A 15,769-nucleotide genomic window follows, 5' to 3' on the forward strand; every position below is an offset into this window, starting at 1 on the left:
GTTATATGAATTATATCTCAATTTTAAAAAATAGGAACACCCCCCCTCCCCACCCATAAAATCAGTTTGGCTGCCTTCCGGTCCATCCCTGGCCCACTCCTCAGCGTTGCAGTCTGTTCTTCACTGACTTGGAAGAATGGTCTTATTAATCTTCAATGGCTAGTTAGTCTTCCCAAGAAGAGATGGGGTCTTCCCAAGAAGAGATGCTTTACTTTGTGTGGCCCCAGCTGGTAGTGACACCATATAGAGGTAGTTTTTGCAGTCTGTTGTGCCATGGCATTATTTTGCCACTTGTTAAACAAAAGAGGATGGCTGGGCCACTGGGTCACCAACTGAGACAGAAAATTTCTTTGCAGTGGAATGTGTACATCTAAGTTTCTTACTCCTGGCTTTTATGGCAGTGTGAGTTGTCATGGTTATCTGAGATGATCTAATTCACCAAGGACCAAATGTGAGTTCTTTGATCAGGGTTCAGGTACTAGGATGGAGCTGGGAATATAGTGTATGGGACAGTTCCAGTGAAGATCCCAGCAAGGTGAGACACCTCAGGAGTTGCAAGGGAGAGAGTCATCAGCACTGCTGGAGATGAAGGTACCAAAGAAGGAAAGAGTGCTTTCAGAATCCAGTAAAAGTGGGAACCACATGGAAGGGCTTATCCTATAGGAGCTGAGTTTGTGAAGAGACACAGCCTCTACCAGAGATGCAGCCCTACTGTCCTCTACCAAGGAGGGAGTGAGAGTTACCTGCCCTACAGCTCTCCTATCTTCTGCTAGTGCTTCCTGTTGGGTCAAGCCCAAATGGAAGTCAGAGAATAAGGGAGCCCCAGGAGGCAGCTTCCCTCTGCACAGAGCAGGGCAGAGAAGAGCTGAGAATGGGTTGCAGGGGGCAAACGGAGAATAACCAGCACCTGGAGTGCCTGGCAAGATGGCCTTAACAGAGTTGCAGGGATTATTTATAGTTTTCTGAATTAAAGTCATGTAAATAGTTTGCACAGGCAGAGCTCTTGGTACAATGCTGACTGCTTCTGCATCCAACTCTTCTTTCCTTCTGGTTCCATGGAGAAAGTTCCCACCTCTTTTCAAAATTGAGGTTCTCCACACACAGGCTCTAGATTCCATGCCTTTTTGCCTTCTTGGCAACCTTACTCCACCAGTCTTTCTTCCTCTTCTAGGTCTTCAGCTTTGTCCTCTCTATGGGACCCCTCCCACCAGTAGTTTAATATGCTCTCCCCTTTTCCTCGCCAACAAACAAAAACATTTACATATCTTCTTCATTTCTTATTCACAACTAAACTTCTCCCAATGCTCACACATGCTGCATTCACTTTCCCGTCTCTCATTTCCCTGCTCCACTTCCCCCCCAGTTCCTGCTTCAAATTATTTCTGGTACTAGCTATTATTTATGACAACTTTATTGAGATATAATTTACATACCATACAATTCACCCATTTAAAGTATACAATTCAATGGTTTTAGTATATTCACAGAGTTGTGCAGCTATCACCACAGTCAATTTTAGAACTGTTCATCATCCCCAAAGAAATACTATACTCATTAGCAGTCATTACCAGTTTCCTCTGAACCCTCCTAGCCCTGGGCAGCCACTAATCTACTTTCTGCCTCTACAGACTTGCTTATTGTAGGCATTTCATACAAAGGGAATCATATAGTATGTGGTATTTTGTGACTGGCACTTTTTTCACTTAGCACAGCATCTTCAAAGTTCATTCATATTGTCCCACATATCCATACTACATTTCTTTTTACTGCCGAATAATAGTGCATTGTATGGATGGACCACGTTTTAGTTATCCATTCATCAGTTGATGGACATATAGGTTGTTTCCACTTTTTGGCCATTGTGAATAATGCTGCTGTGAACATAAACGTACAAGTTTTGCAAGGACACGTTTTCATTTATCTTGGGTGTATATTTAGGAGTGGAATTGTTGGGTCATATGTTAACTCCAAGTTTAACCCTTTGAAGAACTGGCAGACTTCTCCAAAGTGGCTGCATTATTTTACATTCCCACCAGCAGTGTATGAGGGTTCCAAGTTCTCTGCATCCTTGCCAACACTTATTATTTGTCTTTTTGATTATAGCCTTCCTAATGGAGTAAAGTAGTATCTCATTGTGGCTTAAATTTGTATTTCCCTAATGGCTAGTGATGTCGAACACTTTTTCATGTGCTTATTAACCTTTTATGTACCTTCTTTCAGAAATGTCTATTCAAATCCTTTGCTCATTTTAAAATTGGATGATCTGCCTTTTTATGTTTTAGTTGTGATAGTTCTTTATATGCTCTAGATACTAGTCCCGCATCAGATTACAAAATTTTTCTCCCAGTCTGTGGGTTGTCTTTTCACTTTCTTGATAGTATCCTTTGAAGCCCCAAAGTTTTAAATTTTGATGATGTTCAATTCATCTATATATTCTTTTGCCGTTGCTTTGCTTTGGTGTCATATCTAAGAAAAATTTGCCTGATCCAAGATCATGAAGACCCATGCTTATGTTTTTTTAAAGCGTTTTATAGTTTTTGCCCTTACATTTATTTATTTTAAAAAATTATTTATTTATTTATTTATTTTTGGCTGCTTTGGGTCTTCGTCGCTGCGTGTGGCCTTTCTCTAGTTGTGGCGAGTGGGGGCTACTCTTCGTTGTGGTGCGCGGGCTTCTCATTGTGCTGGGTTCTCTTGTTGTGGAGCATGGGCTCTAGGTGCATGGACTTCAGTAGTTGCAGCTCACAGACTCTAGAGCACAGGCTCAGTAGCTGTGGCACAAGGGCTTAGTTGCTCTGCAGCATGTGGGATCTTCCCAGACCAAGGATCGAACCCGTGTCCCCTGCATTGGCAGGCGGATTCTTAACCACTGTGCCACCAGGGAAGTTCCTCGCCCTTACATTTAGATCTGTACTTCATTTTAAGTTAGTTTTTGTGTACGGTCTAAGGATCTAGTTTCATTATTTTGCAAGTGGATATTCAGTGGTCCTAGCACCAATTATCAAATTCCATTAACTCTATTATTATATAGTATTGGAAACATACAGAAGAATTTATGTGGCATCTTCCCACTTATTCCTGTGACCCTGTTCTTTTAACATAAAAGCTGACTTTACGTTATTTTGTCTAGGTTTCCAGAGATATCATGAGAGTACCAAGATAAACATATGTGTTTAATCTGTCATGTTCGACTAGTAGTCTGGTTTCTTTCTTAGGGGATTTCAAAGCAAGTGGTGGGGGTGTGTAAACACGTGTGTCCAATCTTCCATGATCAGCTGTGAGTGTCCACTTGCTTAACACTTGTTTTCCTTGCTAGACTGAAGTGTCTCTCAACCACCATTGTCATTCCAAAGTTTAACACTGTGTTGAATAAATTAGAAAGGGTGAAATGAGCGAATGATGGAGCAAAATCTGAAGAGTTCGTGGGGATGGGTAGGATCAGAGAGTGTCTTCATGTGGGAAAAGGAACACCGTTTCCCCTGAGACTGAGAAAAGATGAAGATGGGTTCAGATACAGATGAGGTGGTGTAAACCAGAGGGACAAACTTGCAAGTCTCTCTTTCTCAATCTAGTAGCCAAGAAAGGAAAACATGAAGGCAGTACAGAGGGAATATGGGATCTCCCAAGACTTATCTGGGTAGAGGTTGCATAGATAGGCTCGGGTTCTGTTGCAGAGGTGATTTTGAAGGCCCAAGTTGGCTGCTATCATTTACTTTTCTCTTTCCTAAGATGCATGGACATTGTATGTCAAAGGGCCTATTCAATTTTATAATCCAGTTTTCTCCTCTGAATTTAGTTCTCCACTTCTGCCTAAAGCCTTTGCTGACTATTAGAAAAGTTCAAAAGGCAAAAACCATAGGCTTTTAGAATCACACAAAGCCGGTTTAAAACCCCTATTCTTACCACCTACTGTGTGACCTTGGGCCAGTTTTTAGTTCTTTCTGAAAGTTTTCTCATCTGTGAAATGGGTACAGTAATATTACCTATCCCAAGAGGCTGTCGTTTAGTTAAATGAGTTCATACACATAAAGCTCTTAAATTGATGCCTGGCATACAACATCATGCTCATTTAAAAACCTTATCACATTTGAATCTCAAAACAACACTTTGGATTGTCCTTTTCATTCTTTTTCTTTTTTTATAAGTTTATTTATTTATTTAGCTGCATTGGGTCTTTTGTTGGGGCTTTGGGGCTTTCTCTAGTTGCGGCGAGTGGGCACTACTCTTTGTTGTGGTGCACAGGTTTCTCATTGTGGGGGCTTCTCTTGTGTCAGAGCACAGGCTCTAGGTGCACAGGCTTTCGTAATTGTGGCATGCATGCTCAGTAGTTGTGGCTCACGGGCTCTAGAGCGCAGGCTCAGTAGTTGTGGCGCACGGGCTTCGTTACTCCGTGGCATGTGGGATCATCCCGGACCAGGGCTCGAACCCATGTCCCCTGCATTGGCAGGCGGATTCTTAACTACTGTACCACCAGGGAAGTCCCTGGATTGTCCTTTTTAAAAACATTTCTCATTTTCAACTTTGACATCTTCATCTCCTCAGCCTTCGGGCTTCTTTCTTTTTGCCCATATGAATGGGACTGTAGATCTCTGTGTGTGAATGAGTCAGGTAAGGTCAAAAACTTTGAATTTGGGACTTCCCTGGCAGTCCAGTGGTTAAAACTCCATGCTTCCACTACAGGGGTGCAGGTTTGATCCCTGGTCAGGGAACTAAGATCCTTCATGCCACATGGTGCGGCCAAAAAAAAACTTTGAATTTTTCTTCTTTCTCCTTTTCTTTGCTTGAGACTTAGAAGCTGTCTCAAGCTGCTTTTAACCACTGACACTTTGGGGTCTGAAACATTTTGCTATTGGCCACTATCTCTAGTTATTTTCAAATGGCATTAGTGTTTGATAAGTTGAAGTCATATTAATAAATTTCACAGTAGTTTTAAGTATCGGGAAATTAATAGTCATTGCTTTATTTGATAGACATACACAGAAGAATGGGCTGAGGTTCTAAACCACAAAAGTAAGCATGTGGAAGAAGCTGTCAAAGAACTTATATCAATATTTGAGACTATTTATGAAGTTAAATACAGTGGGAAAACAGCAAAACAGTTACCAGGTAATGTGGCTGGTTACAATGTTTGAATCACAAGTGTTACAGATACGTTCTCAAGTAGGCACCTTGTGCGTAGCAGGCACCAAAATTCCAGACTCCCAGAAGGAGAGCAGATGTTCAGCATAAACCACACCATTTGCAGTTTAGGCACAGTGAGCCCTTTTTATGAATTAGGGAATGGTGGGCACCCCTCTGAAATCCAAGTTCATAGATACTTACTGGGGACCAACCTTGCAAGCAGGCCTTTCCATGGATAGCAGTCTCTGGCCTGCTATGTTAACTTTTTTTTTTTGGTTCAGCATTCTGTCATGCTGGCTGTCACACTGTGTGGGGATGGCATCTAGTGAGTAGAGGCCAGGGATGCTGCTGAATATCCTCCATGGCATAGGACAGCTGCAACAACAAAGCATGTCAGCAGTGCTGAGGTTGAGAAAGTCCAGCTTAAACAAGTATTCGCCGCATCTCTTCTTTCTCTGAGAGGTTTTCCACTTAGTTTAAGTAGTTTTCTTCAGAAGTATCAAAAACACAAACATGTCAGCTTAAGATGGCAAACCCAAAAGGTAAACAGGTATTTTAGAAAGAGAGTCTGTAAAAAAAAAACCCCTCTTTAAATGTTTCTTAATTCTAGATACTAATACAGAGTACAGTATATTTAAAGAGTGTATTTCTTAATAGAATGTTAATTCTGTTGAGATGGGTGATTTAAATTGAATTCAAGGGTGATTTTCCCCAGCAACAAATTTTAAATTTTTAAATTAAGAATTTTTTTAAGAAGGAGCTTCCTAAGAAGGTTTGTTTATATAGAATAAACCAAATGCCAAGTATTAACTGTTATATTTTTGTTTTATCTTTTATCTGTAGAACAGAGAAAACATGTTGTTTTTGGAAGTGAAACAGAAGAGGGTGAAAGTGCTGATTATGAGACTAATATTGTGCCTGATGTTAATGATAAAGAAGATGAATTTAAAAAGGTATTTATTGTAAAACAACCTTATGCAATTTCACAGAATTATGACTCATAGGATTGTAGATAACCCCAAATGGTGGTTTTTTTTTCTAGGCACTTCTGCAAGCAGTCTGTGTGGATTTATAACCAATTGGATTTATAACAAAATCCAGAAAATATAATTTTCAATTCTATACTGTAGCATCTGACAAGATACAGCAATCCTTACAGTTTTCCCCAACACTGTCAACTTTTAATGCTGTTCTGTCAATTACAGTTTATATAGTTATCTCCCCCTATTGTGACTGACCTTGTTTTCTTATGTAGTAAATGTCACTTCTGGGATTGTAATGCCAATCCATTTGACTCAAAGTGGAGAACTTTGTTCTCAGTTATTGTTTTTAATAGAATTACCTGTATTGCAAGACCGGATTTTGATTCCCTTGGGGTCCAGGGATCTGCATTTTTTATTAACACTGTGGACTCTTCTGCAGGAGAAACCCCAGGTGGGCAGACTCTCACATTATGCTGAGCTGTGTTGAGAATGAAAGTTGAGGAGGAGACATGGGGATTCTTCATCCTTCTTAGGCCTTCTGGTCGTGCATCAACTCTAAATGCCACTCCCACATTTGTACTAATTCCTGCTTTTTGCAGTACGCGGGCCTCTCACTGTTGTGGCCTCTCCCATTGCGGAGCACAGGCTCCGGATGCGCAGGCCCAGCAGCAATGGCTCACGGGCCCAGCCGCTGCACAGCATGTGGGATCTTCCCAGACCGGGACACGAACCCGTGTCCCCTGCATCGGCAGGCGGATTCTCAACCACTGCGCCACCAGGGAAGCCCCCGTCAGTTTTCTTTTAATCCTGCATACTCATCTTTCCATTCTTTCTCCATTTTACATTCTTTTACACTCTCTAACCCACACCCTACCACAGTATTGGAAATAAACAGCATACGTTTGTTTCACTTTCACCTTCTGGCTCAAGGATGCTATCACTGATTGGGAAACACTTTCCCGCTGAGTCTAGATTTTAGCTGTAGATTGCTTCTCAGTACCACGCACCAGGCAGCCACTATCAGTTGGTGGGGGTCAGCAGGAGAGTTCTTCGCTTCCAACTGCATTCCCTTTGACACTGGCTGGGGTCCTCAGAGCAAGACTGAGTACCATCAGAGCCTCTCAAAATGGGGGATCACTTACAGCTGCATCAGTGCAGACATCTCCTAAACAGCCTCTGCCTCTCAAATCCATCTTCCACATCGCTTCTGCAGTGATCTAACGTAAACATCTGATTATGTCACGCCTGCACTTTAACCTGGTAGTTGACCAACCTGATCATATTCCTCTTTGTTCACACCTGATAAGCCTCCCTTCTGACCCAACTCAACCTGACTGGCCCACCCAGACTCAGAGGGTCAGGGTGTAGGGTGGAGAGGAACAGTGTGGCCAGAGCCTCTGGCTCCGGATGTGTGAATCACTGTGCAAGCAAGACGTAGTGCCCAGATTCCTGCCCAGGCTCAATATTTATTCTGTGCTCTGAGCAATAAATGTGGCTACTTCTTCTCTGGTGGGAAAGAAGGGCTTGCAGAGAGGGACAAACCATGGTGCCAAGACAGTGGAAGTTTCCTCCCATACATTTTGGTATCACACATTTTAAAATATGTTTATCCACCAAGCTGAGATTTTTGAGGTTGGAGACTACATATCCTCTTGTGCCCACACCTCTAAGCATTGAAAAGTACACCACACTTAAGTGCTTCAGTTTTGTTGAGTGAATTATTGAGTATTGAGCAAACCAGGATTATTTTCAATTAGCTGTTTTTGAATTTTGGCTTTTGAGTAAGGCCTTATAATTTGTTAGGGTGTTTATGAAAGCACACTTTTCGTGTATTCTTACTTGCTTAAAAAAACAAGTAATTGAGGATTGAATTTATTTCTACAATATAATTGAAATTGTATAGTTTATTATTTTTCATCTTTTGCATGTCACTTCTAATATTGTATTATTGCTTTGGGGGTGTTAGAGTTTTTATTTTTTGTACCAAATTTAATATGATTTCTCATTACAGGAATGTAAAGAGGTCTACGCTTTTTTCTCTCACCAATTACTAGACAGTCTTCAAAAAGCTACACGGTTATCTTTGGACACAATGAAAAGAAGAATATTTGCTGGCAGGCAAGTTGAAAATATGTTAAATACGTCTGGTAATACTATCACAACATAACGCTAAAGCACTTTTTATTTTTATTAAGTAATTTTAATAATTGTAAAATTTAAAACACGGCATTTATGAAAAGACTATAAAAACAAGAGTGTAATACTGCAAGAACAGTGATAAATGAACAGCCATGTTCCTAGCACCCAGGCCAAGACAAAGAACACTGAACACTACCAGTACCCTTACTGGTCCTTCCTGTGCTCACCCAAAGGTAACCACTCTCCTGAACTGGATGTTTATCATTGTCTTGGTTTGCCTGACAGTTTACCCCATGTTTGTATCATTTAATTTGCCTGTATTTGAACTGTGTTCAGTATTGTTTTTGAGATGCATCTATGCTGATATACTTTATTTTCACTTCTGTATAGCTCGAGTATACACAATCTATTTTATCACTTCTACTGGTGGTGGTTGTTTGGGTTGTTTCCAGTTTGGGCTATTGTGAACATTCTTGTGCATGTCTCCTGCTGCACCTGCTAAGAGTGGAATGGCTGGGTCCTGGGCTGTGTCCATGCCTCAATTTACCAGGCAGTGCCTAGCATGAGAGTGCCCATGGATCCTCATCCTTGCACACAGTTGGTGTCGTTCAATTAAAAAATTGTTGCCAGCATATAGGGTGTGAAATGGCATCTCACTGGGATTTAAATCATTTAAATCATTTTCCTGGTTACTGATGAGGTCAAACATATTTTCATGTTTACGAGCCATTTGTGCTTTCTCTTTTTAAAAATTCGCCTTGCCTTCCCTTCCCTTCCCTTCCTTCCCTTCCCTCTCTTTCCCCCTGTATTCCTCCTTCCCTCCCTCCTCCTCTTTCCCTCCCTTGTTTCTTTCTTCCTTCTGCCTGTTTTTCTATTGGATTGGATTTATTCATGGATGGTCTCAATATATTATTTTGTTGATGATATTTTTAAACTTCTATTTATGATATTCTTTGCTGAGTTTAAAAATATTCAAATCTATCAATCTTTTCCTTAGTAGTTTGTGATTTTTATGTCTTTTAAAAGAAATCTTTCTGTACTTCATAATATCTTCTAAAAGTTTTAAAGTTTTATCTTTTAAAGTTAGGGGTTTAATCCACATGGTATTTATTTTGTGTTTAGTGTGAGGTAGGAGACCAGTATATTTTTTTCCATATGGTTAATTAGTTAAAAGAAAATTAATTTTTCTTTTGGAATGGTTATTTAAATTACACTGAATCTATAGGTAAATTTGGAGAGAATTAGCATCCTTATAATATTGAGTCTTCCATTCAGAGCCATGGATTACCTCTCCATTTATTTGTCTTTTTTATTATTTCTCAATGAAGTTTTGTAATTCCCTGTGTAAAAGTCTTGTACATTTTCGTTAGGTTTATTCCTTGGTTATTCATTGCTGAATTTTAATTGCACTGTTAAAATCTCCCAATGTGATAGTGAAGTTGTCAAATTTTCCTTCTGTTTCAGTCGTTGTTTTATATCTTTTAAAGCTATGTTGTTAGGTGCATGCGATGTCGTATAGTTAAGTCTGCCTAGAACACTGTTTATTTTATTTTTATTTGATGAGCCTCTTTATCCATATTAATCTTGATTTCTCAAATTCTTTTTAGTCTGTCATTAATTTTACTTTCCCAGATTTTTTGGTATACCTTTTCTATCCCTTCATTTAATTTTTTCTGTGAAGCTTTTTTGTTTTACCTTTTAAAAGCATAATATACCTGATATATTTTAATATTGACATAGAGTTGATTTACAACATTGTGCCAGTTTCTGCTGTACAGCACAGTGACTCAGTTATACACATATGTATAGATACATTCTTCTTTTATGTTCTTTTCTATTATGGTTTATCACAGGATGTTGAGTATAGTTCTCTGTGCTGTGCATTAGGACCTGTTGTTTATCCGTTCTAAATGTAGTAGTTTGCATCTACCAACTCCAAACTCCCAGTCCATCCCTCTCCCTCCCTCCCTCACCCTTGGCAACCACAAGTCTGTTCTCTATCTATGTGTCTTATACCTGATATTTTTATTTAATCTGATTATTTCAGCCTTTTAAAGAGTTTAATCTGCTTGCATTTTTGTGATTTTTAAATATAGTTACACTTAATTTATGACATTTTATTTTGTGGTTTCTTACTATCCTTTGTCTTTGGTTCATTTATTATCTGTTATCTTTGGAATGGATAATTTTCCCCTTTTATTCTCTTTCCTATACTTAAGTTCTTTCAGTAGTTACCGTCAAATTTAGAATATTTGCTCTATTTTTTAAAAAGTACTGTGTATAGTTTTTTCAGTTTTCTGATTTCTAACTACAAGGGCCTTGGCATGAAGTCCATCTACTTTCTCATTCTTTTATTTATTTATTTTTAAAACATCTTTATTGGAGTATAATTGCTTTACAATGTTGTGTTACTTTCTACTGTATCACAAAGTGAATCAGTTATATGTATACATATATCCCCATATCCCCTCCCTCTTGCGTCTCACTCCCACCCTCCCTATCCCACCCTTCTAGGTGGTCACAAAGCACGAGCTGATCTCCCTGTGCTATGCAGCTGCTTCCCACTAGCTATCTATTTTACATTTGTCAGTGTATACATGTCAATGCTACTCTCTTACTTCATCCCAGCTTACTCTTCCCCCTCCCCGTGTCCTCAAGTCCATTCTCTATTCTGCGTCTTTATTCCTGTCCTGCCCCTAGGTTCATCAGAAGCATTTTTTAAAGATTCAATATATATGTGTTAGCATATGGTATTTGTTTTTCTCTTTCTCACTTACTTCACTCTGTACGACAGACTCTAGGTCCATCCAGCTCACTACAAATAACTCAATTTCGTTTCTTTTTATGGCTGAGTAATATTCCATTGTATATATGTGCCACGTCTTCTTTATCCATTCATCTGTCGATGGACACTTAGGTTGCTTCCATGTCCTGGCTATTGTAAACAGTACCGCAATGAACATTGTGGTACATGACTCTTTTTGAATTATGGATTTCTCAGGGTATATGCCCAGTACTGGGATTGCTGGGTCATATGGTAGTTCTATTTTTAGTTTTTTAAGGAACCTCCATACTGTTCTCCATAGTGGCTGTATCAATTTACATTCCGACCAACAGTGCAAGAGAGTTCCCTTTTCTCCACACCCTCTCCAGCATTTATTGTTGGTAGATTTTTTGATGATGGCCATTCTGACTGGTGTGAGGTGATACCTCATTGTAGTTTTGATTTGCATTTCTCTAATGATTAGTGATGTTGAGCATCCTTTCATGTGTTTGTTGGCAATCTGTATATCTTCTTTGGAGAAATGTCTATTTAGGTCTTCTGCCCATTGGATTGTTTGTTTTTTTGATATTGGGCTGCATGAGCTGCTTGTATGTTTTGGAGATTAATCCTTTGTCAGTTGCTTCATTTGCAAATATTTTCTCCCATTCTGAGGGTTGTCTTTTCGTCTTGTTTATGGTTTCCTTTGCTTTATGGTTTCCTCTCCTTTGTAAGTTTCATTAGGTCCCATTTGCTTATTTTGGTTTTTATTTCCATTTCTCTAGCAGATGGGTCAAAAAGGATCTTAATGTGATTTATGTCAAAGACTGTTCTTCCTATGTTTTCCTCTTAAGAGCTTTACAGTGTCGGCCCTTTCATTTAGGTCTCTAATCCATTTTGAGCTAATGTTTGTGTATGGTGCTAGGAAGTGTTCTAATTTCATTCTTTTACATGTAGCTATCCAGTTTTCCCAGCACGACTTATTGAAGAGGCTGTCTTTTCTTCACTGTATATTCTTGCCTCCTTTATCAAAGATAAGGTGACCATATGTGCGTGGGTTTATCTCTGGGCTATTTATCCGGTTCTGTTGATCTATATTTTTGTTTTTGTGCCAGCACCATGCTGTCTTGATTACTGTAGCTTTGTAGTATAGTCTGAAGTCAGGGAGCCTGATTCCTCCAGCTCCGTTTTTCTTTCTCAAGCTTAATGTGCCTTTTAAAGCTTGTGTTTCCTTATTTATTTTCATTTTGGATGATCAGTCCTTTGGTGAAACTGGGGTATTAAAGTCCCCTACTATGATTGTGTTACTGTCAATTTCCCCTTTTATGGCTCTTAGCATTGCCTTATGTATTGAGGTGCTCCTATGTTGGGTGCATAAATATTTACAATTGTTATATCTTCTTGGATTGATCCCTTGACCATTATGTAGTGTCCTTCTTTGTCTCTTGTAATAGTCTTTATTTTAAAGTCTGTTTTGTCTGATATGAGAATTGCTACTCCAGCTTTCTTCTGATTTCCATTTGCATGGAATATCTTTTTCCATCCCCTCACTTTCAGTCTGTATGTGTCCCTAGGTTTGAAGTGGGTCTCTTGTAGACAGCATATATATGGGTCTTGTTTTTGTATCCATTAAGCCAGTCTGTGTCTTTTGGTGGGAGCATTTAATTCATTTACATTTAAGGTAATTATCGATATGTATGTTCCTATTACCATTTTCTTAATTGTTTTGCGTTTGTTATTGTAGGTCTTTTCCTTCTCTTGCATTTCTTGCCTACAGAAGTTCCTTTAGCATTTGTTGTAAAGCTGGTTTGGTGGTGCTGAACTCTCTCAGTTTTTGCTTGTCTGTAAAGGTTTTAATTTCTCCATCAAATCTGAATGAGATCCTTGCTGGGTAGAGTAATCTTGGTTGTAGGTTTTTCCCTTTCATCACTTTAAAGCCACTACCTTCTGGCTTGCAGAATTTCTGCTGAAAGATCAGCTGTTAACCTTATGGGGATCTTTTTGTGTGTTATTTTTTGGTTTTCCCTTGCTGCTTTTAATATTTTTTCTTTGTATTTGATTTTTGATAGTTTGATTAGTATGTGTCTTGGTGTGTTTCCCCTTGGATTTATCCTGTATGGGACTCTCTGTGCATCCTGGACTTGATTGACTATTTCCTTTCCCATGTTAGGGAAGTTTTTGACTATAATCTCTTCAAATATTTTCTCAGTCCCTTTCTTTTTCTCCTCTTCTTCTGGGACCCCATAATTCGAATGTTTATGTGTTTAATGTTGTACCAGTGGTCTCTGAGACTGTCCTCAATTCTTTTCATTCTTTTTTCTTTATTCTGCTCTGCAGTAGTTATTTCCACTATTTTATCTTCCAGGTCACTTATCTGTTCTTCTCCCTCAGTTATTCTGCTATTGATTCCTTCTAGAGAATTTTAAATTTCTTTTTATTGTGTTGTTCATCATTGTTTTTTAGCTCTTTAGTTCTTCTAGGTCCTTGTTAAACATTTCTTGTATTTTCTCCTTTCTATTTCCAAGATTTTGGATCATCTTTACTATCATTACTCTGAATTCTTTTTCAGGTAGACTGCCTATTTCCTCTTCATTTGTTAGGTCTGGTGGGTTTTTACCTTGCTCCTTCATCTGATGCATATTTCTCTGTCTTCTCATTTTACTTAACTTACTGTGTTTGGGGTCTTCTTTTTGCAGGAGGCAGGTTCATATTTCCCATTGTTTTTGGTGTCTGCCCCGAGTGGGTAAGGTTGGTTCAGTGGCTTGTGTAGGCTACCTGGTGGAGGGGACTGGTGCCTGTGTTTTGGTGGGTGGGGCTGGATCTTGTCTTTCTGGAGGGCAGGGCCATGTCCAGTGGTGTGTTTTGGGGTGACTGTGAACTTAGCATTATTTTAGGCAGCCTCTCTGCTAATGGCTGTGGTTTTGTTCCTGTCTTGCTAGTTGTTTTGCAGGGGGTGTCCAGCACTGGAGGTTGCTGGCTGTTGGCTGGAGCTGCTTCTTAGCGTTGAGACAGAGATCTCTGGGAGAGCTCTCGCCAATTGATATTACATGGGACTGGTAGGTCTCTGGTGGTCCCATGTCCTGCCTTCGGCTCTCCCACCTCAGAAGCTCAGGCCTGATAGCAGGCCTGAGCACCAAGACGCTCTCAGCCACATGGGTCAGAAGGGAAGGGAGAAAGAAAAGAAAGAAAAAACATAATAAAAAAATAATTACAATTAAAAAAGTTTAAAAGTAATAATAATAATAAAAAAGAAGAGAGCAATGAAACAATAAACAAATCCACCAATGATAACAGCGCTAAAAACTATACTAAGATAAACATAAAAGTCAGAAACAAATCAGTCACAGACAGCAAACCCCAAGTCTACAGTTGCTCCCAAAGTCCACCACCTCAATTTTGTGATGATTCGTAGTCTGCTCAGGTATTCCAGAGATGCAGGGGACATCACGTTGATTGTGGGGATTTAATCTGCTGCTCCTGAGTCTTCTGGGAGAGATTTCCCTTTCTCTTCCTTGTTCTCACAGCTCCCGGGGTTCAGCTTTGGTTTTGGCCCCGCCTCTGCATGTAGGTCGCCCTCTGGCATCTGTTCCCACCCAGACAGGACGGGGTTAAAGTGGCAGCTGATTAGGGAGCTCTGGCTTACTTCAGCCGGGGAGAGGGAGGGGCACGGTAAATATAATTGGAATGTGGGGCGAGCTTGTGGTGGCCAAGGGCAGCGTGATGCTGCAACAGCCTGAGGCGTCGTGTGTTCTCCTGGGGAAGTTGTCCCTGGATCAAGGGGCCCCGGCAATGGCGGGCTGCACAGGCTTCGGGGGAGTGGAGGGGTGTGTGGGTAGTGACCTGTGCTTGCACATAGGATCCTTGGTGGCTGCAGCAGCAGCTTTAGAGTTCCATGCTCGTCTCTGGGGTCTGTGCTGATAGCCGTGGCTTTAGCCTGTCTCTGGAGCTCCTTTAGGTGGTGCTCTGAATCCCCTCTCCTTGTGCACCCTGAAACAATGGTCTCTTGTGTCTTAGGCAGTTCCAGACTTTTTCCCGGACTCCCTCCCGGCTAGCTGTGGTGCACTAGCCCCTTCAGGCTGTGTTCACGCAGCCGACCCCAGTCCTCTTCCTATGATCGGACCTCCGAAGCCTGAGCCTCAGCTCCCAGCCCCCATTTGTCCCGGCAAGTGAGCAGACAAGCCTCTCGGGCTGGTGAGTGCTGGTTGGCACCGATCCTCTGTGCGGAAATATCTCCGCTTTGCCCTCTGCACCCCTGTTGCTGCGGTCTCCTCCGTGGCTCGGAAGCTTCTCCCCTGCCACCCCCCGTCTCCTCCAGTGAAGGGGCTTCCTAGTGTGTGGAAACTTTACCTCCTTCACAGCTCCCTCCCACTGGTGCAGGTCCCGTCCCTATTCTTTTGTCTCTGTTTTTTCTTTTGCCCTACCCGGGTACGTGGGGAGTTTCTTGCCTTTTGGAAAGTCTGAGGTCTTCTACCAGCATTCTGTAGGTGTTCTGTAGGAGTTGTTCCACATGTAGATGTATTTGTGGGGAGGAAGGTAATCTGCACGTCTTACTCCTCTGCCATCTTGAAGGTCCCTGCATCGTTGTTGTTTGATATTTTACTTTTTACCTTTTTTTTTGAACACTCAAAAATAATTTATTTACTGGTATATTTTTATTAAAGTCTCCAGGTTCTTGTGTATTTATTTTATACCCCTGGTTTCTCAGGGTATGTGAGGTGTAAACTCTGTTATTCTTAATTTTAAGTCTGAAACGATTTGGCTGGAT

General features: G+C 40.5%; 1 protein-coding gene across 1 annotated transcript in view; it reads left to right on the forward strand.

Annotated features, from left to right (window-relative positions):
* Positions 1 to 15,769, forward strand: part of DNAH8 (dynein axonemal heavy chain 8) — a 338,470-nt gene that overhangs the window by 75,089 nt on the left and 247,612 nt on the right. Inside the window, exons 22-24 of the mRNA XM_059077211.2 lie at positions 4,971 to 5,106; positions 5,965 to 6,074; positions 8,116 to 8,237. Coding sequence (XP_058933194.2) covers positions 4,971 to 5,106; positions 5,965 to 6,074; positions 8,116 to 8,237 — 368 coding nt within the window. The remainder of the gene's footprint in view (positions 1 to 4,970; positions 5,107 to 5,964; positions 6,075 to 8,115; positions 8,238 to 15,769) is intronic.

The sequence above is a fragment of the Kogia breviceps genome, chromosome 10 (genome assembly GCF_026419965.1).
Source record: "Kogia breviceps isolate mKogBre1 chromosome 10, mKogBre1 haplotype 1, whole genome shotgun sequence".
NCBI classification, from domain to species: Eukaryota; Metazoa; Chordata; class Mammalia; order Artiodactyla; family Physeteridae; genus Kogia; species Kogia breviceps.